The 27,970-nt window shown below is 46.0% G+C and overlaps 1 protein-coding gene across 1 annotated transcript; it reads right to left on the bottom strand.

Moving 5' to 3' along the window:
- Positions 1 to 406: 406 nt before the first annotated feature.
- LOC139569898 (thrombospondin-2-like) lies at positions 407 to 27,970 on the bottom strand. Its single transcript, XM_071391223.1, has 19 exons — positions 27,864 to 27,970; positions 26,445 to 26,636; positions 25,976 to 26,063; positions 24,315 to 24,485; positions 21,233 to 21,409; positions 20,980 to 21,153; positions 15,869 to 15,996; positions 15,396 to 15,530; positions 15,095 to 15,313; positions 13,687 to 13,794; positions 13,456 to 13,615; positions 12,087 to 12,205; positions 8,491 to 8,725; positions 2,707 to 2,934; positions 2,425 to 2,555; positions 2,202 to 2,342; positions 1,958 to 2,055; positions 701 to 840; positions 407 to 414 (listed from the first exon to the last, which is right to left on the bottom strand). Exons 1-19 carry the CDS (start codon positions 27,960 to 27,962, stop codon positions 407 to 409), a joined length of 2,751 nt encoding a protein of 916 aa, XP_071247324.1. The 5' UTR covers positions 27,963 to 27,970.

Here is a 27,970-nt window from a genome sequence, read left to right as displayed (position 1 = left end):
AGGAGGGCAGAGGGGTGGAGGGAGGACTGGAGGAGGGTGAAGTGGTGGAGGGCTGGAGGAGGACGGAGGGGTGGAGGGAGGACTGGAGGAGGACGGAGGGGTGGAGGGAGGACTGGAGGAGGACGGAGGGGTGGAGGAAGGGCTGGAGGAGGGTGAAGTGCTGGAGGGCTGGAGGAGGGCAGAGGGGTGGAGGGAGGACTGGAGGAGGGTGAAGTGGTGGAGGACGGAGGGGTGGAGGGAGGACTGGAGGAGGACGGAGGGGTGGAGGGAGGACTGGAGGAGGGTGAAGTGGTGGAGGGAGGACTGGAGGAGGACGGAGGGGTGGAGGGAGGACTGGAGGAGGGTGAAGTGGTGGAGGGCTGGAGGAGGACAGAGGGGTGCAGCAGTATCTTAGTATGAACAGAACTCAGTTATCTGGAAGAGAGTGGGAGAAGAAAAACACAAAACATTTACTTTACTGACGTGTGTGTGTGTCTGTGTATTTGTGTATGTTTGTGTGGGTGTACGTGTGTGTCTGCGTAGGTGTGTGTGTGTGTGTGTGTGTATGTTTGTGTGAGTGTACGTGTATGTTTGTGTGTGTTTGTGTGGGTGTATGTTCGTGTGTGTGTCACCTCTACAGGTGTTTCTGAGGTCAGAGAAGAGGGTGTGTGTGTGTGTGTGTGTGTGAGTGTGTGTGTGTGTGTACGTGTGTGTGTCTCACCTCTACAGGTGTATCTGAGGTCAGAGAAGAGGGTGTGTTCTTGTGAGAAGACAAACAGTCCGAGTCTCCCTCCAGCCAGAGTTCTGTCATACACCGGCCCAGAGTCAGCTAGGATGGACCTGCCCTCAGACACCACTATCCTACACACACACACACACCGAGTCAGCTGGAAGAGACACCATCAAACACCACTCTGTACACAAAGAGGTTAGATGCCAAAGTTCAGAGGTTAATTAGATACCTGATGAAGCCAGTGTTGGGTTAGGGTTAGAGTTAGTTAGGGTTGGAGGTTAGGGTTAGAGTTAGTTAGGGTTAGTTAGGGTTGGAGGTTAGGGTTAGAGTTAGTTAGGGTTAGGGTTAGTTAGGGTTAGGGTTGGAGATTAGGGTTGGAGGTTAGGGTTAGAGTTGGTTAGGGTTAGGGTTGGAGGTTAGGGTTGGAGGTTAGGGTTAGAGTTAGTTAGGGTTAGGGTTGGAGGTTAGAGTTAGAGTTGGTTAGGGTTAGGGTTGGAGGTTAGGGTTGGAGGTTAGGGTTAGGGTTAGAGGTTAGGGTTGGAGGTTAGGGTTGGAGGTTAGGGTTGGGGTTGGAGGTTAGGGTTGGAGGTTAGGGTTAGGGTTGGGGTTGAAGGTTAGAGAGGGTTAGGGTTAGAGTTAGTTAGGGTTAGGGTTGGAGGTTAGGGTTAGAGTTAGTTAGGGTTAGGGTTAGGGTTGAAGGTTAGAGAGGGTTAGGGTTAGAGTTAGTTAGGGTTAGGGTTGGAGGTTAGGGTTAGAGTTAGTTAGGGTTAGGGTTGGGGTTGAAGGTTAGAGAGGGTTAGGGTTAGAGTTAGTTAGGGTTAGAGTTAGTTAGGGTTAGAGTTAGTTAGGGTTAGAGTTAGAGTTAGGGTTAGAGTTATAGGTTAGAGTTAGTTAGGGTTGGAGGTTAGAGAGGGTTAGGGTTAGAGTTAGTTAGGGTTAGAGTTAGAGTTAGGGGTTAGGGTTAGAGAGGGTTAGAGTTATGGGTTGGAGGTTAAGTACCTTATGAAGCCGGTCTTGGGTCGGTGGATGAGGTGCCAGCGGTAGGGTTAGGGTTAGGGTTGGTTAGGGTTAGGGTTGGTTTGGGGTTAGGGTTGGGGTTGGAGGTTAGAGAGGGTTAGGGTTAGTTAGGGTTAGTTAGCGTTAGGGTTGGTTAGGGTTAGGGTTGGAGGTTAGAGAGGGTTAGGGTTAGAGAGGGTTATGGTTAGAGAGGGTTAGGGTTAGAGTTATGGGTTGGAGGTTAAGTACCTTATGAAGCCGGTCTTGGGTCGGTGGATGAGGTGCCAGCGGTAGGCAGTGTAGTCCTTCCAGCCCATGTTGTTGGGGTCGTGCCACAGTGTGCGAACCTAAGGACCCACACACAGAGGTTTACTTCAGGGTTAGAGGTGTGTGTTGTGTTTCCTGTGTGTACCTGCTGTGTGGTGTTTCCTGTGTGTACCTGCTGTGTGGTGTTTCCTGTGTGTACCTGCTGTGTGGTGTTTCCTGTGTGTACCTGCTGTGTGGTGTTTCCTGTGTGCCACAGGGCGTTGCGGAGGGCCTCCCCAGGGCCTGAGGTTGAGTTGACCACTTTGAGAGAGACACCAGCGTTCCCAAACGCCCTGGAAGGACTCTTCTCCCAGTAAGCCTGGCTGACCTGGCAGGGTTAGAAGTTAGGCCTGGCTGACCGGGCAGTGTTAGAGGTCAAAGGTCAGTGTGTGTGTGTACTCCTGACTGACCTGTTTCCACATGACAACGTAGAACCGTCTGCTGGACTGGAAGGAGAACACAAACCCTACATAGTCATCATCACGGTCTGTGTTCACGTAGAATGTCCCACTGAAGTCTACCGCACGGAACTCATCAAAACCTGAGAACACACACACACACACACACACACACACACACATGCATTCACAAACGCAGGCACGCACACGTATTCACAAACGCAAATGAAAACCACACAAACACCACCCAGATCAGCGTTAATGCGGTCTTAGGTAAGAGGTTAGGGGTCGTACCCAAGGCGATGCCAGGGTCAGAGTTTGCAGTCTGTAGCAGTTCGGTTCCGTGTCCTCGGACCACCCACAGGGGGTCAGACTGAGTGGTCCCCCGAGGGTCCAACAGAACTGTCTGAAACCTCCTGAAGTCTGTAACTCCAATACCACTGTTCTCTGAGCAAACATCTAGTGCATCTGGTATACTGTCATTATCAAAGTCATCCTTACAAGCATCACCACGACCATCATCTAGAGACAGAGGAGAGAGAACAGGGAGAGGAGAGAGAGAGAGACAGGGAGAGGAGAGAGAGACAGGGAGAGGAGAGAGAGACAGGGAGAGGAGAGAGAGAGAGACGGGGAGAGGAGAGAGAGAGGGAGAGGAGAGAGAGAGACAGGGAGAGGAGAGAGACAGGGAGAGGAGAGAGAGAGGTATAGAGTTATAACCCACCCATCTTTAGACATATAGCCAGTCCCACCACTGAGGTACAGAGTTATAACCCACCCATCTTTAGACATATAGCCAGTCCCACCACTGAGGTATAGAGTTATAACCCACCCATCTATAGACATATAGCCAGTCCCACCACTGAGGTACAGAGTTATAACCCACCCATCTTTAGACATATAGCCAGTCCCACCACTGAGGTATAGAGTTGTAGCGGTATTAATTAGAGAAAGGTAAAGAAGATTTTGTTCGGGCGCCAGGCAGGTATTAACCCTGCCGAAAGAAAAGAATAGTAGAACAGCGAGAGTACCACTACCAGACCCACACACATCAACAGAAGAGACTGCCTAGAGTGTAGCCTGTTGACCAGATAGTCAGCGGAGAGAAAAAGAATACACACCCTATAGATCACACATCACATCACAGTCCTTCCACAATTCTTGGTAACCCCACCAAACATACCTCATATAACAATAATGGCAGAGCAAATAAACAGCAACTTCATACAATAACAAATGAACCCAGTCATCACCCAGAGGATTTGCAATAGTTTGTATTTTCTGTTGTGAAGGAGTTCAGAGGGTATGAATGTGTGGTGTTCATATACACACTAGTCCAGCTCCAATGAAACTTCAATGTACTTAGGAAATATAGTCAGTTGCAGTGTAAAGCACTGGACCATAGCGGGAAGAGAAAGAGAGAAAGGGAACAAGAGAGGGCTTAGCTGTGGTCTTGAGGTTGCAGGTATCCGGTCTGACTGTCCGATGGTATGTTGGGTTGTAGTTGAACGCTTCGCAACAAATGTTGCTACTAATCCATTTCCCTCGTGGTCCCAAATGAGAACAACCACGTCGTCGAGCGATCACATTTACATTTAAGTCATTTAGCAGACGCTCTTATCCAGAGCGACTTACAAATTGGAAAGTTCATACATATTCATCCTGGTCCCCCCGTGGGGAATGAACCCACAACCCTGGCGTTGCAAGCGCCATGCTCTACCAACTGAGCCACACGGGATCACACCGAGGATTGTTCCAAACACTGTACAACCACATACGCTGAAGTTAAACAAACAAACTCTGCAGCATAACACACACAACCAAAACTGTCGCGCCAATCAATAGCTCCTCCCCAATAGAGCTTAACGAGCTCTTTTATCTCCTCCTTCCTACTGCTCATGCTCTCCCAAAGTGGCAGCGCACGGTGAAGGCTCCGTGCAGGATCTCGCCACACTCCTCCCCCCATGAAAAAACAAAGCCTGTAGAAACAGAGAGGATGCAGGCTTTGACAAGTTAATGTTCCTGCAGGTGTTGCTTTTGCCGGCGATCCAGCTCTTCTGCCGTAGGGTAGCAGGGCTTTAGGTCAACAACATGCACCGTCCTGACATCTTCCCCAGTGTCCTCCAAACAGACCAAGTAGTTCACTGGTACTAAACTGCTACACTACAGGTATGGGCCTTTCCATCTCGAAGCTAGCTTGGCAGTGAACTTCTTAGATGCTTTCGACAGATGATGTGAACGTACCCAGACACGAGACTGGGGTGGGAAACACACGTCTCGTCTATGTTTATCATAGTTTCTCAGCTGTCGTTGTTTGGCTTTGTTCTTTATATTTTCTCGGCCTCTGACTTGACCTTGTCCGGACTCTGCATAATGCAGCAGGCTCCAGCCTGAAATCAGTGCATTACCAGGTTGAAATGGATGAGGCTGGGAATAGTCAGAGTGCAGCCGATAGGAGGGTTCGGACATCGAGATGGTCAGTCCACTGAAGAACAGGAAGTCTAGGCCAAGGACTACAGCAAATGCAAGGCTTGAATCTGCAAGAATAGCCACAGGAAGTTTAATAGTCTTATCATGCAGTTGTATTATTATACTAATCCAGCCCAAAGGGGTGGTAGGTTCTCCATTGGCCAAGTACAATGGTCCCTTCTCCCATGTTTGTAGCTCCTCATGAGGTAATGCCATGTTCTGCCACAGGGCCTCTTGCATCAGGGTGTAAGTTGCTCCTGTGTCAATTATGGCCTTCCCTCTCCAGTTCCTAACAGTCAGAGGCACCAATAGTTGTTGCGGAATAGTAATAAGACAGCTAGGGGTGATGTCTAAAGGCTTCATGGGCATTAAGGCTGACCCAATGGTATGCAAGCCACCACGTCTGTCTAGACTGTCGGTCTTCTGTCCTTTCTGACCTTTTCCAGCATCCTGACGCTGGACATAGAGCGGGCAAGAACCTGGAGGATGTTGGACTTTACACCTCCAACACATCACTGGACTTTTGTCTTGGCTCTTGGGTACAAATATCTGAGATGGTTTAGCCCCCAGAGAGCTATGGGTATACTGGGATGAGGGAACAGGGTTTTTAGTTTGAAGGTGGTGCTTCCAGTCCTTCTCAAACTGAGTCCCCAGACGCACCAGATCATCCACATTCTGCACACGTTCTCGAAGTTGACTAGCAAGGCGGGGAATCATGTTCTTGAGAATGAGTTTGACCATCTCCGGCTCAGTAATGTCAGCCTTCCATCTCCTACATAGAACTCGATAGGAGAAGGCAAAGTCCCGTATTGGCTCTGCTTCACCCTGGACTCTGTTGCGAACACGTTCCGCCAGTTCATCCCCATAGTCCTCTGAGAGGAAGGCTGAGAGGAATATTTTTTGAAACTCCTCCCAGGTTGACACATGTTCGCGGGCTATCTCCCACCAGTCTCTTGCTGTACCATGGAGAACACTGCGGAGGGTGGCAAGAACCTCCCAGTCAGTAAGGGGCCGGATAGAAAGAAAATCATTACACTTAGATAAGAAAAACAGTGGATCAACCTCATCTTCTGGGCTGCCAAAAGTGGGGAAAAGTAGTTTGATAGGGAGGGAGCGCTCTAGAGGAGGCATGACAGTTTCAGCGGGAGTTCTGTTTAACAGTATCTTCATAGGGGGTTTTGTAGTGCTACCTGTTCCTATTCCGTTACTGACCAAGCCAGTGGCAGAGGTAAAACCTGAGGGAGGTACAGAAGATTTGTCCAGAAGGGGAAAGCATTTCATAACCTCCTGGTGCAGCTCTTCCATTTGAAGGTCTGTGGCCTTCTGTGCTTTTTCCATCTCATTAACGGTGTCCTTTTTAGTTTGTTCAATCAACAATCGTAGTTCCCCTGTGAGAGAGTTCTTCATGTCCTCCATAACTTCCTTCAGATAAGAACACACTCCCTTCACAACAGAGGCTGACTCCTCTGCTCTCTGTTTTTGTTCCTCCTCAAGATAGATTAGGACTTGCTGATGGTTAGATTCCATTTGTGTTTTGAACTGGTGCAGTTGTCCCTGAATATCCTGTTTCAGAGAATCGTGTGAATATTTCTGTCTCTGAACAATTTGTTGTTGGTTTTCCTCCATTTGACAGGGAAGGTAATCCAACCTCCGCTGCACATCTGTCTGATGAGCCTCCACACATTCACTAAGTTTGCGAATGGCATTCTCCTGCATTGTCAAACTATGATTGGTGTGTGTCCATTGATGTTCCAGTCGTCCAGTGATCCCAGAGACACCTCTCCCAGTCTCTCTGGGCAGGGTAAGAGGAAGAGGTTGAGGTGAGGGTAATGGTGGAGAGGTTATAGGCGAGCCAGAAACCTGGGGATTAGGGTCAGTGCTATCCAACTCCATTAGTTCATCGAATCCTTCCACAATGAAAGAATCTTGAACACGATTACCATTAGGTGTGTCCACATTGACACAGTATGGGGTTCCAACAAAATACATGATTTCAACCTTGTGGGGATGGTGTCATGGGTGTTTCTCTTCAAGTCCCTGTTCGGGTGCCACTTCTGTAGCGGTATTAATTAGAGAAAGGTAAAGAAGATTTTGTTCGGGCGCCAGGCAGGTATTAACCCTGCCGAAAGAAAAGAATAGTAGAACAGCGAGAGTACCACTACCAGACCCACACACATCAACAGAAGAGACTGCCTAGAGTGTAGCCTGTTGACCAGATAGTCAGCGGAGAGAAAAAGAATACACACCCTATAGATCACACATCACATCACAGTCCTTCCACAATTCTTGGTAACCCCACCAAACATACCTCATATAACAATAATGGCAGAGCAAATAAACAGCAACTTCATACAATAACAAATGAACCCAGTCATTACCCAGAGGATTTGCAATAGTTTGTATTTTCTGTTGTGAAGGAGTTCAGAGGGTATGAATGTGTGGTGTTCATATACACACTAGTCCAGCTCCAATGAAACTTCAATGTACTTAGGAAATAGAGTCAGTTGCAGTGTAAAGCACTGGACCATAGCGGGAAGAGAAAGAGAGAAAGGGAAAAAGAGAGGGCTTAGCTGTGGTCTTGAGGTTGCAGGTATCCGGTCTGACTGTCCGATGGTATGTTGGGTTGTAGTTGAACGCTTCGCAACAAATGTTGCTACTAATCCATTTGATCCATAACCCTCGTGGTCCCAAATGAGAACAACCACGTCGTCGAGCGATCACACCGAGGATTGTTCCAAACACTGTACAACCACATACGCTGAAGTTAAACAAACAAACTCTGCAGCATAACACACACAACCAAAACTGTCGCGCCAATCAATAGCTCCTCCCCAATAGAGCTTAACGAGCTCTTTTATCTCCTCCTTCCTACTGCTCATGCTCTCCCAAAGTGGCAGCGCACGGTGAAGGCTCCGTGCAGGATCTCGCCACAGAGTTATAACCCACCCATCTTTAGACATATAGCCAGTCCCACCACTGAGGTATAGAGTTATAACCCACCCATCATTAGACATATAGCCAGTCCCACCACTGAGGTATAGAGTTATAACCCACCCATCTTTAGACATATAGCCAGTCCCACCACTGAGGTATAGAGTTATAACCCACCCATCATTAGACATATAGCCAGTCCCACCACTGAGGTATAGAGTTATAACCCACCCATCTTTAGACATATAGCCAGTCCCACCACTGAGGTATAGAGTTATAACCCACCCATCATTAGACATATAGCCAGTCCCACCACTGAGGTATAGAGTTATAACCCACCCATCTTTAGACATATAGCCAGTCCCACCACTGAGGTAACCCACCCATCTTTAGACATATAGCCAGTCCCACCACTGAGGTATAGAGTTATAACCCACCCATCATTAGACATATAGCCAGTCCCACCACTAAGGTATAGAGTTATAACCCAAACTAGGCCTATCTGGAATACGAACATGATCAATTAAATCACCAGTATTGTTCTGGTAAAGAGAAAAGTGAACAATTGCTTTCTGGTCACTAATCAGGATATGTGAGCTTGCCTCTGCGCCCCAATGCTGATGACTGGTGTGTGTGTGTGTGTGTGTGTGTGCGTGTGCGTGCGTGCGTGTGCGTACTGACTGTCTGCGTCTATTTGGTCAGCGTTCGGCACAAGTCGGCAGTTGTCACGGTCATCAGGGATACCATCGTTGTCATCGTCATGGTCGCAGGCGTCCCCAATGCCATCTCTGTCATGGTCAACCTGGTTGCTATTGGCAATGTAGCGACAGTTGTCGAGGGAGTTCTGATGACCGTCCTCATCTACATCCTCATTATTATCACAGTGATCACCAACCAGATCACTGTCTGAATCAGTCTACACAAACACACACAAACACACACAAACACACACCTGGTTAGCATTACAGCAGTCCAACAAGGTCCCTACTACTTTGGTCAGATTACTGAGCTGAACTGGAGACCGTGCCGGCTGGATTTAAACTGGAGACCGCGGTGTCTGGCTTTAAACTGGAGACCACGGTGTCTGGTGTTAATCTATAGACCACGGTGTCTGGTTTTAATCTATAGACCGTAGTGTCTGGTTTTAATCTATAGACCGCGGTGTCTGGTTTTAATCTATAGACCGCGGTGTCTGGTTTTAATCTATAGACCACGGTGTCTGGTTTTAATCTATAGACCACGGTGTCTGGTTTTAATCTATAGACCGCGGTGTCTGGTTTTAATCTATAGACCACGGTGTCTGGTTTTAATCTATAGACCGTGGTGTCTGGTTTTAATCTATAGACCACGGTGTCTGGTTTTAATCTATAGACCGTGGTGTCTGGTTTTAATCTATAGACCGTGGTGTCTGGTTTTAATCTATAGACCGTGGTGTCTGGTTTTAATCTATAGACCACGGTGTCTGGTTTTAATCTATAGACCACGGTGTCTGGTTTTAATCTATAGACCACGGTGTCTGGTGTTAATCTATAGACCACGGTGTCTGGTGTTAATCTATAGACCACGGTGTCTGGTTTTAATCTATAGACCACGGTGTCTGGTTTTAATCTATAGACCACGGTGTCTGGTTTTAATCTATAGACCGTAGTGTCTGGTTTTAAACTATAGACCACGGTGTCTGGTTTTAATCTATAGACCGTGGTGTCTGGTTTTAATCTACAGACCACGGTGTCTGGTTTTAATCTATAGACCGTAGTGTCTGGTTTTAATCTATAGACCGTAGTGTCTGGTTTTAATCTATAGACCGTAGTGTCTGGTTTTAATCTATAGACCGTAGTGTCTGGTTTTAATCTATAGACCGTGGTGTCTGGTTTTAATCTATAGACCGTAGTGTCTGGTTTTAATCTATAGACCGTAGTGTCTGGTTTTAATCTATAGACCACAGTGTCTGGTTTTAATCTATAGACCGTGGTGTCTGGTTTTAATCTATAGACCGTGGTGTCTGGTTTTAATCTATAGACCGTGGTGTCTGGTTTTAATCTATAGACCACGGTGTCTGGTTTTAATCTATAGACCGTGGTGTCTGGTTTTAATCTATAGACCGTAGTGTCTGGTTTTAATCTATAGACCGTAGTGTCTGGTTTTAATCTATAGACCGTTGTGTCTGGTTTTAATCTATAGACCACGGTGTCTGGTTTCAATCTATAGACCACGGTGTCTGGTTTAAATCTATAGACCACGGTGTCTGGTTTTAATCTATAGACCACGGTGTCTGGTTTAAATCTATAGACCACGGTGTCTGGTTTTAATCTATAGACCACGGTGTCTGGTTTTAATCTATAGACCACGGTGTCTGGTTTTAATCCATACACCACGGTGTCTAGTTTTAATCTATAGACCGCGGTGTCTGGTTATAATCTATAGACCGCGGTGTCTGGTTTTAATCTATAGACCGTGGTGTCTGGTTTTAAACTATAGACCGTGGTGTCTGGTTTTAATCTATAGACCGTAGTGTCTGGTTTTAATCTATAGACCACGGTGTCTGGTTTTAATCTATAGACCGTAGTGTCTGGTTTTAAACTATAGACCGTAGTGTCTGGTTTTAATCTATAGACCGTGGTGTCTGGTTTTAATCTATAGACCACGGTGTCTGGTTTTAATCTATAGACCACGGTGTCTGGTTTTAATCTATAGACCGTGGTGTCTGGTTTTAATCTATAGACCACGGTGTCTGGTTTTAAACTATAGACCACGGTGTCTGGTTTTAATATATAGACCGTAGTGTCTGGTTTTAATCTATAGACCGCGGTGTCTGGTTTTAATCTATAGACCACGGTGTCTGGTTTTAATCTATAGACCACGGTGTCTGGTTTTAAACTATAGACCGTAGTGTCTGGTTTTAATCTATAGACCACGGTGTCTGGTTTTAATCTATAGACCACGGTGTCTGGTTTTAATCTATAGACCGTGGTGTCTGGTTTTAAACTATAGACCGCGGTGTCTGGTTTTAATCTATAGACCACGGTGTCTGGTTTTAATCTATAGACCGTAGTGGCTGGTTTTAATCTATAGACCACGGTGTCTGGTTTTAATCTATAGACCACGGTGTCTGGTTTTAATCTATAGACCACGGTGTCTGGTTTTAATCTATAGACCACGGTGTCTGGTTTTAATCTATAGACCGCGGTGTCTGGTTTTAATCTATAGACCGCGGTGTCTGGTTTTAAACTATAGACCACGGTGTCTGGTTTTAATCTATAGACCGTGGTGTCTGGTTTTAATCTATAGACCGTAGTGTCTGGTTTTAATCTATAGACCACGGTGTCTGGTTTTAATCTATAGACCGTGGTGTCTGGTTTTAATCTATAGACCACGGTGTCTGGTTTTAATCTATAGACCGTGGTGTCTGGTTTTAATCTATAGACCACGGTGTCTGGTTTTAATCTATAGACCACGGTGTCTGGTTTTAATCTATAGACCGTGGTGTCTGGTTTTAATCTATAGACCGTAGTGTCTGGTTTTAATCTATAGACCGTAGTGTCTGGTTTTAATCTATAGACCACGGTGTCTGGTTTTAATCTATAGACCACGGTGTCTGGTTTTAATCTATAGACCACGGTGTCTGGTTTTAATCTATAGACCACGGTGTCTGGTTTTAATCTATAGACCACGGTGTCTGGTTTTAATCTATAGACCACGGTGTCTGGTTTTAATCTATAGACCGTGGTGTCTGGTTTTAATCTATAGACCACGGTGTCTGGTTTTAATCTATAGACCGTAGTGTCTGGTTTTAATCTATAGACCACGGTGTCTGGTTTTAATCTATAGACCGTGGTGTCTGGTTTTAATCTATAGACCGTAGTGTCTGGTTTTAATCTATAGACCGTGGTGTCTGGTTTTAATCTATAGACCACGGTGTCTGGTTTTAATCTATAGACCGTAGTGTCTGGTTTTAATCTATAGACCACGGTGTCTGGTTTTAATCTATAGACCGTAGTGTCTGGTTTTAAACTATAGACCGCAGTGTCTGGTTTTAATCTATAGACCGTAGTGTCTGGTTTTAAACTATAGACCGTGGTGTCTGGTTTTAATCTATAGACCGTGGTGTCTGGTTTTAATATATAGACCACGGTGTCTGGTTTTAAAGACCGTAGTGTCTGGTTTTAAACTATAGACCGTGGTGTCTGGTTTTTAATGTATAGGTTGTGTACTTTCATACCTACACAACGGTGTGTGTTTACCTGTGTGTGTGTGTGTGTGTGTGTGTGCGTGCGTACCTGTGTAGGGTTGTGCACAAAAGGACAGTTGTCACATTGGTCCCCCACTCCGTCCAGGTCTGTATCTCTCTGCTCAGTGTTATACAGCAGGGGGCAGTTATCATGCTCGTTCAGCATCTCTACACAGACAAACACACATCTATCATGTGAAGGAATGGGTTAGGGCGAGACTAAAGCTACTAATATATTGTAATCAATTTACAGATACTTTTGAAAAATGACATGAATACTTTTAGGATTACTTTTAATTTGAGAAATAATTTTTGCACAAAAAAAATACATTGACACCTTTCTGTTTTCTCAATGACATTCAATTCAGCAATGACAAGAGGGTTAGGGTTAGGTGCAAGTTGAATTTAGTTCCACCTGAGCGCGTCTGACCACAGATCAGAGACCACTATGATGACACCACATGATGACCACCAATCAGAGACCACTATGATGATACACCAAATGATGACCACCAATCAGAGACCACTATAACAACACTAAATGATGACCACCAATCAGAGAACACTATGATGACACACCAAATGCTGACCACCAATCAGAGACCACTATGATGACACACCAAATGATGACCACCAATCAGAGACCACTATGATGACACACCAAATGATGACCACCAATCAGAGACCACTATGATGACACCAAATGATGACCACCAATCAGAGACCACTATGATGACACACCAAATGATGACCACCAATCAGAGACCACTATGATGACACACCAAATGATGACCACCAATCAGAGACCACTATGATGACACCAAATGATGACCACCAATCAGAGACCACTATGATGACACACCAAATGATGACCACCAATCAGAGACCACTATAACAACACTAAATGATGACCACCAATCAGAAACCACTATGATGACACCAAATGATGACCACCAATCAGAGACCACTATGATGACACCAAATGATGACCACCAATCAGAGACCACTATCATGACACCAAATGATGACCACCAATCAGAGACCACTATCATGACACCAAATGATGACCACCAATCAGAAACCACTATGATGACACCAAATGATGACCACCAATCAGAGACCACTATGATGACACCAGATGATGGATCCTTTGTGTCTTCATCTAACTCCTGTTAAGGGGAAAGTATCCAAAAGTAACTGAAAGTTATAAGATTAAGTTTAGTGAGGTTGGATAATCTAAAGTTTTTTACTGATGACAATTTTGGACAGGTAACTTGTAATAAATAACATTTAGAAAGTTAACTACCCAACCCTGCACACACACACACACACACACACACACACACACACACACACACACACACACACACACACACACACACACACACACACACACACACACACACACACACACAAACCGTCTCCATCCATGTCGATACTGCAGGCGTCTCCCTCTCCGTTGCTGTCTGTATCAGTCTGTAAAGGGTTGGGGGTGAAGGGACAGTTATCACAGCGGTCTCCAACTCCATCTCTGTCAGAGTCAAACTGATGAGGGTTGTAGTGTCCAGGGCAGTTATCCTAGGGAGCATACACACAATGGAATAAACACACACACAGAAACACACACACACACAAAGCCTCACCCTCACCCTCTCATCTAAGACATCGTCGTTGTCGTCATCAGGGTCACAGGCGTCTCCAAGGCGATCGTTGTCAAGGTCTTCCTGTCCGGAGTTTGGCAGGGCAGGGCAGTTATCCTGTTAGCCAATCACAACACAGCTCAGTTATTATATATTCAATCAAATGTTATTGTAGGGGTTCTGGGCTTGACTAACTGTTCCATAACCTGTCTGAATGTGTCTATTTTACATGGAAGTAAGTAACACCAGCATGGTGTTAGATACATGTACAGTGGCTTGCGAAAGTATTCACCCCCCTTTTGTTGCCTTACAACCTGGAATTAAAATAGATTTTTGGGGGGTTTGTATCATTTGATTTACACATGCCTACCACTTTGAAGATGCAAAATATTTTTCATTGTGAAACAGACAAGAAATAAAAACTCTAGTGTGCATAACTATTCACCCCCCCAAAGTCAATACTTTGTAGAACCACCTTCTGCATCAATTACAGCTGCAAGTCTCTTGGGGTATGTCTCTATAAGCTTGGAATATCTAGCCACCGGGATTTTTTCCCATTCTTCAAGGCCAATCTGCTCCAGCTCCTTCAAGTTGGATGGGTTCCGCTGGTGTACAGGAATCTTTAAGTCATACCACAGATTCTCAATTGGATTGAGGTCTGGGCTTTGACTAAGCCATTCCAAGACATTTAAATGTTCCCCTTAAACCATGCGAGTGTTGCTTTAGCAGTATGCTTAGGGTCATTGTCCTGCTGGAAGGTGAACCTCCGTCCCAGTCTCAAATCTCTGGAAGACTGAAACAGGTTTCCCTCAATAATTTCCCTGTATTTAGCGCCAACCATCATTCCTTCAATTCTGACCGATGAAAAACACCCCCACAGCATGATGCTGCCACTACCATGCTTCACTGTGGGGATGGTGTTCTCGGGGCGATGAGAGGTGTTGGGTTTGCCCCAGACATAGCGTTTTCCTTGATGGCCAAAAAAGCTAAATTTTAGTCTCATCTGACCTGAGTACCTTTTTCCATATGTTTGGGGAGTCTCCCACATGTTAGTTATTTGTGTGTGTGTATGAGTTATGTATGTGTGTGTGTGTGTGTGTGTGTGTGTGTGTGTGTGTGTGTGTGTGTGTGTGTGTGTGTGTGTGTGTGTGTGTGTGTGTGTGTGTGTGTGTGTGTGTGTGTGTGTGTGTGTGTGTGTGAGTTATGTGCGTGTGTGTGTGTGAGTTATGTGCGTGTGTGTGTGTGAGGTATGTGCGTGTGTGTGTGTGTGTGAGTTATGTGCGTGTGTGTGTGTGAGGTATGTGCGTGTGTGTGTGTGAGGTATGTGCGTGTGTGTGTATGAGTTATGTATGTGTGTGTGTGTGTGTGTGGGGGGGGGGTGTTATGTGTGTGTGCCTAAGTGCGTGTTAGTGTGTACCTGTAGACAGTGGTAGGTTGTGTTGTGGTGGCAGGGAAGGATATGATTGGGCCAGCCATCTAGGTCAGAATCTTCAGTACACAGGAAGCCGTCCCCAGCGAAGCCAACCCCACACACACACCGATACACAGTCTCCGACGTCACGCCCAGGTACACGCACTCCGCATGCTGACTGCAACGGTGTGTATTATCTTTACAGGGGTTGTGGGGCTCACAGACCTAAACACACACACACTTATAATTACAACACACACTTACAGTCAAAACACACACACACCACACACCACACATACACACTGGCCTGTTTGGTGTTGTTGGCGTCTTCCAGTCCGAGACCGTAGGGTTGGTTGCCGTGATACCGCGGGGGGCAGGGGAGACAGTGGAACCCTGGGTCTGTGTTCACACACTCGGTCACACACACACCCTGCAACACACACTGTAGGAGAGAGGTTACACACACACCCTGCAACACACACTACAGGAGAGAGGTTACACACACACCCTGCAACACACACTACAGGAGAGAGGTTACACACACACCCTGCAACACACACTACAGGAGAGAGGTTACACACACACCCTGCAACACACACTGTAGGAGAGAGGTTACACACACACCCTGCAACACACACTGTAGGAGAGAGGTTACACACACACCCTGCAACACACACTACAGGAGAGAGGTCACACACACCTAGCAACACACACTACTCACACAGAGACAGAGGTTGTGTGTGTGTGTGTGTGCGTGCGTGCGTGCGTGCGTGTATTTACTTCATCCTGGTCTTCACAGACAGAGCCATTTCCATGGTAACCCAGTGGACAGGGCCCACATTCCCATGAGCCATCAGTCCCAGAGTGGCAGGAGACCCCAGGGAAGCAGGGCCTAGAAAGACAGCTGTCTACACAGAGGGAGAGAGAGGAAGGCCGTAGAGTTTGATTGGTAGAATTGACTATAACATGTTAAAACAGACATAGGAGCGCTCCAGTGGTAGTGGACACAAACAATGACCCACCTATAGTCCAGTGCCACCATTGAGATGTACCTGTATTGTTTGTTTTAGCTCCATGGATAAATTATTACACTGGATTAGTGATTTAACTACTTGGATGGCTCACAACTTCCTCCAGCTAAAGTAAGACCAAGGTACTTATTGTTGGAGCCAAAGCACAGAGAGAGAATCTGGTTGCACATTTAAATTCACGGATATTAAAGATAAAACACCAGGTGAAAAATCTAGGTGTTATTTTACATTCTGAACTCAATTTCGAATCACACATTAGGAATGTGACCAACATAGCTTTTTACCACCTTGCCAAGGTGCGGCCGTTTCTCTCTCAGGCTGATACAAGGACACTCATCCAGGCTTTTATTACAGCAGCTTGACTACTGTAATGCTCTCCTGTCTCGTCTGCCCAGGAAGCCATTGGTCAACTGCAAAACATACAGAATGCTGCAGCACGGGTACTGACCAAGACCAGACGGAGAGCACACATTACACCGGTTTTAAGGTCTCTGCACTGGCTGCCTGTACGTTTTAGAAATCATTTTAAGATTCCACTATTGGTTTAAAATCAAACCACGACTGTGCACCCCAATACAGACATGCTTCTAAGTTACGTATCCAGTAGGTCCCTCAGGTCCTCTGGCACTGGCCTTTTAACAATCCCAAAGCCTAGAACCAAGAGGCATGGAAGGCAGCCTTTAGTTATTATGCCCCCAGCCTCTGGAACAGCCTGCCAGAGAACCTGAAGGATCCAAAACTGTGGACATTTTTCTGAGATCTTAAAACACACCTTTTTCACTTAGCTTTTCCTCAGGGTGCTTTTTAGTCGTTCAGTTTTTATTGTCGTTCAGCCTCTGAGAATTACGGATACGGTGACTGAGTTCATCAGGAAGTGTATAGCAGAGGTTGTACCCACTGTGACTATTAAAACCTTCTCAAACCAGAAACCGTTAACTTCTTGAGGGCAGGGGGCAGCTTTTTCACTTTCGGGAAAAATAGCATGCCAAAATTCAACTGCTTGCTACTCATCCCCAGAATATAGGATATGCATATTCTTAGTAGATTTGGATAGAAAACACTCTGAAGTTTCTAAAACTGTTTGAATCATGTCTGTGAGAATAACAGAACTTATGTAGCAGGCAAAACCCTGAGGACAAACCATTCAGAATTTGTATTTTCTTTATGTCACTGTCTTTTCAATTAGATTTTTTAGAGACACCAGATTTCTAATGGACTTGCTTGCAGTTCCTACCGCTTCCACTGGATGTCACCAGTCCTTGGGAATCGGTTGAGGTTATTCCTTTGTGTAGTGAAGAAGTATGGCTATCGTAAATGAGGGTCACATGAAGTACATTTTTGGAGAGAGTCACGTTATGAAAAAAGTTGCGTCAGTTTGGTTTCTTTTTGTATTGAACACAGATCATCCCGTCTTCAAATTGATCGATTATTAACGTTTAAAAATACCTAACGTTGTATGACAAAAGTAGTTTGAAATGTTTTGGTAAATTTACATGTAACTTTCGATATATTTTGTAGTGACTTGGCGAAAGTTGGAAGCTGTGTTTTTCTGGATGAAACGGTCCAAATAAATTGACATTTTGGATATATATCGACGGAATTAATCGAACAAAAGGACCATTTGTGATGTTTATGGGACATATTGGAGTGCCAACAAAAGAATTTCGTCAAAGGTAAGGGATGATTTATATTTTATTTCTGCGTTTTATGTCATGCTTGCAGTGTTGAAATATGCTACTCTGTTTGTTTACTGATGTGCTATCATCAGATAATAGCATCTTATGCTTTCGCCGAAAAGCTTTTTTGAAATCTGACATGTTGGCTGGATTCACAACGAGTGTAGCTTTAATTTGGTATCTTACATGTGTGATTTAATGAAAGTTTGATTTTTATATCATGTTATTTGAATATGGCGCGCTGTATTTTCCCTGGCTATTGGCCGGTGGGACGTTTGCGTCCCACCTGCCCCAGAGAAGTTAATAGTTGGCAGCATTCACGCAAAACTGAAAGCACGAACCACCACATTTAAACCATGGCAAGGGGACAGGGAATATGGCAGAATAAAAACACTGGAGTTATTCTCTATGTAAGAAAATGAAACATGTCAAATGTCAGTGCAGAGACAAAGTGGAATTGCAATTCAACAGCTCAGACACGTATGTGGCCTACAATCACAGACTACAAGGGAAAACCTGCCATGTCACGGACACCGACTTCTTGCTTCCGGACAAGCTAAACACCTTCTTCGCCCGCTTTGAGGATAACACAGTGCCACCGACCACTACCAAGGACTGTGGGCCCTCCTTCTCTGTGGCCGACGTAAGTAAGACGTTTAAGCGTGTTAACCCTCGCATGGCTGCCGGCCCAGACGGCATCCCTAGCCGCGTCCTCAAAGCATGCGCAGACCAGCTGTCTGGAGTGTTTACGGGCATATTCAATCTCTCCCTATCCGAGTCTGCTGACCCACTTGCTTCAAGATGTCCACCATTGTTCCTGTACCCAAGAAAGCAAAGGTAACTGAACTAAATGTCTATCGCCCCGTAGCACTCACTTCTGTCATCATGAAGTGCTTTGAGAGGCTAGTTAAGGACCATATCACCTCCACCTGACTGACCACCCTAGACCAACTTCAATTTGCTTAGATCCACAGACGATGCAATCGCCATCGCACTGCACACTGCCCTAACCCATCTGGACAAGAGGAATACCTATGTAAGAATGCTGTTCATTGACTATAGCTCAGCATTCAACACCATAGCATCCTCCAAGCTCATCATTAAGCTCATGGTCCTGGGTCTGAACCCTGCCCTGTGCAACTGGGTCCTGGACTTCCTGACGGGCCGCCCCCAGGTGGTGAAGGTAGGAAACAACAACTCCACTTCGCTGATCCTCAACACAGGGACCTCGCAAGAGTGCGTGCTCAGCCCCCTCCTGTACTCCCTGTTCACTCATGACAGCGTGGACAAGCAACGCCTCCAACTCAATCATCAAGTTTGCAGACGACACAACAGTAGTGGGCTTGATTACCCACAATGACGAGACGGCCTACAGAGAGGAGGTGAGGGCACTCGGAGTGTGGTGTCAGGAAAACAACCTCCCACCAAACATCCACAAAACAAAGCAGCTGATCGTGGACTTCAGGAAACAGCAGATGGAGCAACCCCCACATCAACGGGACAGCAGTGGAGAAGGTGGAAAGCTTCAAGTTCCTCGGCGTACACATCACTGACGATCTGAAATGGTCCATCCACACAGACAGTGTGGTGAAGTAGGCGCAAAAGCGCCTCTTCAACCTCAGGAGGCTGAAGAAATTTGGCTTGGCCACTAAAACCCTCACAAACTTTTACAGATGCACAATTGAGAGCATCCTGTCAGGCTGTATCACCGCCTGGTACGGCAACTGCTCCGCCCGCAACCGCAGGGCTCTCCACAGGGTGGTGCAGTCTGCCCAACGCATCACCGGGGACAAACTACCTGCCCTCCAGGATACCTACACCACCCGATGTCACAGGAAGGCCAAAAATATCATCAAGGACATCAACCACCCGAGCCACGGCCTGTTCACCCCGCTATCATCCAGAAGGCAAGGTCAGTAAAGGTGCATCAAAGCTGGGACCGAGAGACTGAAAAACAGCTTCTATCTCAAGGCCATCAGACTGTTAAATAGCCATCACTAGCTGGCTACCATCCGGTTACGCAACCCTGCACCTTAGAGGCTAATGCCCTATATACATAGACTTGAAATCACTTTAATAATGGAACACTAGTCACTTTAATTATTTTTAAATAATGTTTAAATACAATCAATCAATCAAATGTATTTATAAAGCCCTTCTTACATACAGCTTTACTCATCTTAAACTGTATTCTATTCTACTGTATTTTAGTCAATGCCACTCCGACATTGCTCGTCCTAATATTTAATATTTCTTAATTCCATTCTTTTACCTTTAGATGTGTGTGAATTGTTAGATACTACTGCTCTGTTGGAGCTAGGAACACAAGCATTTTGCCGCACCCGCAATAACATCTGCTAAATATGTGTATGTGACCAATAACATCTGCTAAATATGTGTATGTGACCAATAACATCTGATAAATATGTGTATGTGACCAATAACCTCTGCTGAATATGTGTATGTGACCAATAACATTTAATTTCATTTGATTTTAGCAGAAAGGCCAAAATCAATGTTTCATCAAATTATTTTTTAAATATACATACATATTTTCTACTAAAGGGGTCCTAAAATTCCATATCAAATAGCTAAATTATCCTTGGTATGACCATCTTAAAACAATTCCATATGTTAGCTTAGACAATCGCTAAATTATCATTGGTATGACCATCTTAAAACAATCTTCCCTGGATCTCCAGATAGAATTTATTTCTTCACTTCGTTGCTTTTAAAATGTAATGGTTAATCCATGGTTCAGTTCTTTGCTTAATTCAACAACATCGAGTGGCAGCTGGTCTGCAGCATCTACAAATGGTCTCATTATCACCTCATTGCATTTCAATACACCAGTACAATTATCTCAATCAAGTAACCAAAACATCTGCACTATAGTTCTCCATAGTTTCCTGAACCTTCCTACTACAGAAAACGATGGAATGATCACTGAACCCATAGTTTACAACCCCACATCCTTGATCTATCAGACACCAAAACGAGGTTAATGATGGTTTGGGTAGAAGGACCCTGGTGGGCTCATTAGTCAGCTGGTGTAAAGCAAACGGATGACAACATCTGAAATGCTTTAAAAGGAGCCTGTTTGTAGTGCTATATGAATCCCCAGACTACGATAAATAAACCAGGCTGTGTTGTGGGGTTAGAGATGTGTGTCTATGTATGCTACCTATTGGACAGGGCTGTGTATCGCAGGCTGCGTAGTCGGCCGTCTCTCCCACACACTTCCTGCCTCCATGCCGGGGGGCGGGGTTAGAACACTCTCGCTGACGAATCATCAGCCCACTGCCACACGACACACTGCATGGTAACCAGGAAGACCACGGTCCCCAGACCCCGACAACTATAATCACACAGACAGTGTATCAGTCAATCCAACATCAACAATAGCAGTAATGTGGTTTGTTTGTTTGTGTTCTCACTTGGACAGGGTGCAGCGTCACAGGGATGTGTCTCTGTGGTGTTGCCACGGCAGCCGCTGCCCCCGCGTTGAGAGAGGGGGGAGTTGCAGATTCGAACACGCACGACGAGACCTGAACCACACGACACAGAACATGCAGACCACGGAGACCACAGACCCCAGCCGCCGTTCCCACGCACTACACACACACACACACACACACACACACACACACACACACATTTTTATAAAAGGGAAATGATTGCTCAAACCCACCACCCAAACCTGAGCGTTCCATTCTGCCACCTCTGGTCTCTTGGCCCTCCCACCCATATGAGGGCCAGCACAGATCTTCTCTGTCCTTCAGCCTAACGTCAGCAGAGTTCTTCAGCCTAACGTCAGCAGAGTCCTTCAGCCTAATGTCAGCAGAGTCCTTCAGCCTAACGTCAGCAGAGTCCTTCAGCCTAACGTCAGCAGAGTCCTTCAGCCTAACGTCAGCAGAGTCCTTCAGCCTAACGTCAGCAGTCCTTCAGCCTAACGTCAGCAGTCCTTCAGCCTAACGTCAGCAGTCCTTCAGCCTAACGTCAGCAGTCCTTCAGCCTAACGTCAGCAGTCCTTCAGCCTAACGTCAGCAGTGTCCTTCAGCCTAACGTCAGCAGAGTCCTTCAGCCTAACGTCAGCAGGGTCCTTCAGCCTAACGTCAGCAGTGTCCTTCAGCCTAACGTCAGCAGAGTCCTTCAGCCTAACGTCAGCAGTCCTTCAGCCTAACGTCAGCAGTCCTTCAGCCTAACGTCAGCAGTCCTTCAGCCTAACGTCAGCAGTGTCCTTCAGCCTAACGTCAGCAGTCCTTCAGCCTAACGTCAGCAGTGTCCTTCAGCCTAACGTCAGCAGTGTCCTTCAGCCTAACGTCAGCAGAGTCCTTCAGCCTAACGTCAGCAGAGTCCTTCAGCCTAACGTCAGCAGAGTCCTTCAGCCTAACGTCAGCAGAGTCCTTCAGCCTAACGTCAGCAGAGTCCTTCAGCCTAACGTCAATAGTCCTTCAGCCTAACGTCAGCAGTCCTTCAGCCTAACGTCAGCAGTGTCCTTCAGCCTAACGTCAGCAGTCCTTCAGCCTAACGTCAGCAGTGTCCTTCAGCCTAACGTCAGCAGTGTCCTTCAGCCTAACGTCAGCAGAGTCCTTCAGCCTAAGGTCAGCAGAGTCCTTCAGCAGAGTCCTTCAGCAGAGTCCTTCAGCCTAACGTCAGCAGAGTCCTTCAGCCTAACGTCAGCAGAGTCCTTCAGCCTAACGTCAGCAGAGTCCTTCAGCCTAACGTCAGCAGAGTCCTTCAGCCTAACGTCAGCAGAGTCCTTCAGCCTAAAGTCAGCAGAGTCCTTCAGCCTAACGTCAGCAGTCCTTCAGCCCAACATCAGCAGAGTCCTTCAGCAGAGTCCTTCAGCAGAGTCCTTCAGCAGAGTCCTTCAGCCTAACGTCAGCATAGTCCTTCAGCAGAGTCCTCCAGCCTAACGTCAGCAGAGTCCTTCAGCAGAGTCCTTCAGCAGAGTCCTTCAGCCTAACGTCAGCAGAGTCCTTCAGCAGAGTCCTTCAACCTAACGTCAGCAGAGTCCTTCAGCCTAACGCCAGCAGAGTCCTTCAGCCTAACGTCAGCAGAGTCCTTCAGCCTAACGTCAGCAGAGTCCTTCAGCCTAACGTCAGCAGTCCTTCAGCAGAGTCCTTCAGCAGAGTCCTTCAGCAGAGTCCTTCAGCCTAACGCCAGCAGAGTCCTTCAGCCTAACGTCAGCAGAGTCCTTCAGCCTAACGTCAGCAGAGTCCTTCAGCCTAACGTCAGCAGAGTCCTTCAGCCTAACGTCAGCAGTGTCCTTCAGCCTAACGTCAGCAGAGTCCTTCAGCCTAACGTCAGCAGAGTCCTTCAGCCTAACATCAGCAGAGTCCCAACCCCACCTTCCTAACATGTCTGAAAAGTACATATTCAAAGAGTATCTTAAATAAATACAACGACGTAGCTAGCCATAATGTGTATTACAGGAGCTAGATGTATTACAGGAGCTAGTTGTATTACAGGAGCTAGTTGTATTACAGGAGCTAGTTGTATTACAGAAGCTAGTTGTATTACAGGAGCTAGTTGTATTACAGGAGCTAGTTGTATTACAGGAGCTAGTTGTATTACAGGAGCTAGTTGTATTACAGGAGCTAGCTGTATTACAGGAGCTAGTTGTATTACAGGAGCTAGTTGTATTACAGGAGCTAGTTGTATTACAGGAGCTAGCTGTATTACAGGAGCTAGTTGTATTACAGAAGCTAGTTGTATTACAGGAGCTAGTTGTATTACAGAAGCTAGTTGTATTACAGGAGCTAGTTGTATTACAGGAGCTAGTTGTATTACAGGAGCTAGTTGTATTACAGGAGCTAGATGTATTACAGGAGCTAGTTGTATTACAGGAGCTAGTTGTATTACAGGAGCTAGTTGTATTACAGGAGCTAGTTGTTTTACAGGAGCTAGTTGTATTACAGGAGCTAGTTGTATTACAGGAGCTAGTTGTATTACAGGAGCTAGTTGTATTACAGGAGCTAGTTGTATTACAGGAGCTAGTTGTATTACAGGAGCTAGTTGTATTACAGGAGCTAGTTGTATTACAGGAGCTAGTTGTATTACAGGAGCTAGTTGTATTACCGGAGCTAGTTGTATTACAGGAGCTAGTTGTATTACAGGAGCTAGCTGTATTACAGGAGCTAGTGGTATTATAGGAGCTAGTGGTATTACAGGAGCTAGTTGTATTACAGGAGCTAGTTGTATTACAGGAGCTAGTTGTATTACAGGAGCCAGATGTATTACAGGAGCTAGTTGTATTACAGGAGCTAGTTGTATTACAGGAGCTAGTTGTATTACAGGAGCTAGTTGTATTACAGGAGCTAGTTGTATTACAGGAGCTAGTTGTATTACAGGAGCTAGTTGTATTACAGGAGCTAGTTGTATTACAGGAGCTAGTTGTATTACAGGAGCTAGTTGTATTACAGGAGCTAGTTGTATTACAGGAGCTAGTTGTATTACAGGAGCTAGTTGTATTACAGGAGCTAGCTGTATTACAGGAGTTATAGGTGACCTCACCTCGGCTTTCACAACTTCCCAGGGTGCACCTGCGGGTTTGGAGGGAGGAGTCAGAACAGGACGTGAAGACATCATCACAAGATCGCCCTCTCCGCTGGAAGCCACGCCCACAAGTGACCGAACATTCCGTCCACTCCGACCATGGGGACCATCCATCTTCACTTCCCAACCCTACACACACACACACGCACGCACGCACGCACGCACGCGCACACGCACGCGCGCACGCACGCGCACACAAACACACACACACACAAACAAATACACATATGCATATGCACACATATGTATATATATGGCACGACTCCAACACCATCATTAAGTTTGCCGATGACACAACAGGGGTAGGCCTGATCACCGACAACGATGAGACAGCCTATAGGGAGGAGGTCAGAGATCTGGCCGTGTGGTGCCAGGACAACAACCTCTCCCTCAACGTGAGCCAGACAAAGGAACTGATCGTGGACTACAGGAAAAGGAGGACCGAGCACGCCCCCATTCTCATCGACGGGGCTGTAGTGGAACAGGTTGAGAGCTTCAAGTTCCTTGGTGTCCACACCACCAACAAACTATCATGGTCCATCACACCAAGACAGTCGTGAAGAGGGCACGACAAAACCTATTCCCCCTCAGGAAACTAAAAAGATTTGGCATGGGTCCTCAGATCTTCAAAAGGTTCTACAGCTGCACCATCGAGAGCATCCTGAGTGGTTGCATCACTGCCTGGTACGGCAACTGCTCGGCCTCCGACCGCAAGGCACTACAGAGGGTAGTGCATACGGCCCAGTACATCACTGGAGCCAAACTTCCTGCCATCCAGGACCTCTATACCAGGCGGTGTCAGAGGATTGTCAAAGACCCCAGCCACCCCAGAAATAGACTGTTCTCTCTACTACCGCACGGCAAGCGGTACCGGAGTGCCAAGTCTAGGTCCAAGAGGCTTCTAACCAGCTTCTACCCCCAAGCCATAAGACTCCTGAACATCTAGTCAAATGGCTACCCAGACTATTTGCATTGCGCTCCCCCCCCTCTTTTACGCCACTGCTACTCTCTGTTATTATCTATGGATAGTCACTTTAATAACTCTACCTACATGTACATATTACCTCAATTACCTCAACTAACCGGTGCCCCCTGTATATAGCCTCCACATTGACTCTGTACCGGTACCCCCTGTATATAGCCTCCACATTGACTCTGTATCGGTACCCCCTGTATATAGCCTCCACATTGACTCTGTACCGGTTCCCCCTGTATATAGCCTCCCCATTGACTCTGTACCGGTACCCCCTGTATATAGCCTCCACATTGACTCTGTACCGGTACCCCCTGTATATAGCCTCCACATTGACTCTGTACCGGTACCCCCTGTATATAGCCTCCACATTGACTCTGTACCGTAACACCCTGTATATAGCCTCCACATTGACTCTGTACCGGTAACCCCTGTATTTAGCCTCGCTATTGTTTTTTTATTGCTGCTCTTTAATTTCTTGTTACTTTTCTTATTCTTATTCATATTTTTTAAACTGCATTGTTGGTTAGAGGCTTGTAAGTAATTCAGCGCATGTGACGAATAAAATTTGATTTGACTAAATATGACTAGTGAAATAATCATGAGAAATAGATTGGACTAAGTGAATGTGTTTTCTCACCCAGACACAGAGGGCAGCATTCCCCTTCAGTGAAGGAAGGACTGGGACATGTTACTGGAGGACAGGTGACCTGCCGACACACTGCCTTCCCCTCCTACACACACACAACAAACACATACACACACACACACACACACACACACACACACACACACACACACACACACACACACACACACACACACACACACACACACACACACACACACACACACACACACACACACACACACACACACACACAAAACACACACACACCCACACAAAACACACACACACACACACACAGTAGTAAAGCAAAAGGGCCTAGAGATATCTTGACTCAAGAGTTGAGGGGGTGTGTGTGTGTGTGTGTGTGTGTGTGTGTGTGTGTGTGTGTGTGTGTGTGTGTGTGTGTGTGTGTGTGTGTGTGTGTGTGTGTGTGTGTGTGTGTGTGTGTGTGTGTGTGTGTGTGTGTGTGTGTGTGTGTGTTTACCTGGCAGGTACAGGATGTGCAGCTGTCTGAAACCCAGTCCTCCTCCCTCTGATACACACGTCCGTCCTGCACACACACTCTCTCCTCTTCATCATCCCCTCCTCTTCTTCCTCCTCCTCCTCCTCCTCCCTCTCTGTCCAAATTGCTGCCCAGCTCAGAGAGAGCTTCACGCAATGCCTCATTCTCCTCTGTCTGAACACACAGATGAAGACGGCAGGAGGCTTGTGGATCTGGTCATGGTTAGCACTGATGCTAACCACTGATGTGTGTGTGTGTGTGTGTGTGTGTGTGTGTGTGTGTGTGTGTGTGTGTGTGTGTGTGTGTGTGTGTGTGTGTGTGTGTGTGTGTGTGTGTGTGTGTGTGTGTGTGTGTGTGTGTGTCACACTCCATGAGAACCCAAAATATAAGCTTTTTTTCTCCAATGTTTGTAAACATTGTAAATGTAAACAAACCCTGTACAGCCTCATAACATGGTTAAAACAACAATGTTGATATCATGGATGGTCAGTCCTTGCATCCACAGCCCTGTCTATTAGTCTGAGAGTGGTTACATTTCTCCAGGACCATCCCTCAGAGTTTTACCAAAACAGAGGCGGGGCGGCCGTTTTGTTATTGTTTCATCTGTGGACTTGCCCTTTAAACAGCTGCATATTATCAAGATATCAAAGTGTCACCAACAACAAGTTCAACAACAGGCCTATAGCAAACGTAGCATATTGCATTCATTATTCACATGTAAATAGCACTTTGCTCAAAGCCATGCAATGAGTGATGCATTTATTTTTCAACTTGAATCAATGAGCCCAATCAGTTCTCCATGACAACTAGATCATAAACAACAGTTCTCCATGACAACTAGATCATAAACAACAGTTCTCCATGACAACTAGATCATAAACAACAGAGTAGGGCTGGCTATGCTCAGGTGGGTCATGCTCAGGTAAAACTATTTGGCTAATCTATATTTCCAGATTTCTAAATCCTGTTCTTGACGATCAATGGATATAACATTTATTGGAATGACTGGAATTCTGATAGACTTTGGTTTGTAATGTGAAGATATAATTTAATCGTATTATTATCTGTAGTAGAAAGCGATGGGTCAGAAGAAGCCTACATAACCAGCCCCTAAAGTAAAATGTAACATCCATATATGGCCAGCTATGTCAACGTTAACATGGATTTATCCTGCAATAGATGTGGTTTAACTGGTAACATACATTTATGTCTTCTTCTAATGCCTCTTAAGGGGAAAGTAATCTAAAAGTAACTGAATGTAATCAGATTACGTTACTGAGTTTGGGTAATCCAAAAATTACGTTACTGATTACAAGTTTGGACAGGTAACCAGTAACTGTAAGGAATTCCATTTATAAAGAAACCCAGCCAACCCTGTCTGTGTGTGTCTGTGTGTCTTACAGCTCTCTGAAGGTCGTGCAGCAGACTAGTGGTAACGATGTGGAGGCCATGCAGCTCTGATAACAGATCATTCAGCTCCTCACAGGACCGACGACACATCACCTCAG

The sequence above is a fragment of the Salvelinus alpinus genome, chromosome 3 (assembly GCF_045679555.1).
Source record: "Salvelinus alpinus chromosome 3, SLU_Salpinus.1, whole genome shotgun sequence".
Lineage (NCBI taxonomy): Eukaryota > Metazoa > Chordata > Actinopteri > Salmoniformes > Salmonidae > Salvelinus > Salvelinus alpinus.
This window is presented reverse-complemented; position numbering and strand designations above follow the sequence as displayed.

Excerpts from the sequence above, each read along its gene's own strand:
- LOC139569898 (XM_071391223.1), bottom strand. The coding sequence starts at position 27,962 with ATGTGTCGTCGGTCCTGTGAGGAGCTGAATGATCTGTTATCAGAGCTG. Across the intron at positions 26,064-26,444 it reads GCACATCCTGTACCTGCCAG|GAGGGGAAGGCAGTGTGTCG; the intron begins GTAAACACACAC and ends GTGTGTGTGTAG. Across the intron at positions 2,556-2,706 it reads TGACCCTGGCATCGCCTTGG|GTTTTGATGAGTTCCGTGCG; the intron begins GTACGACCCCTA and ends GTGTGTTCTCAG.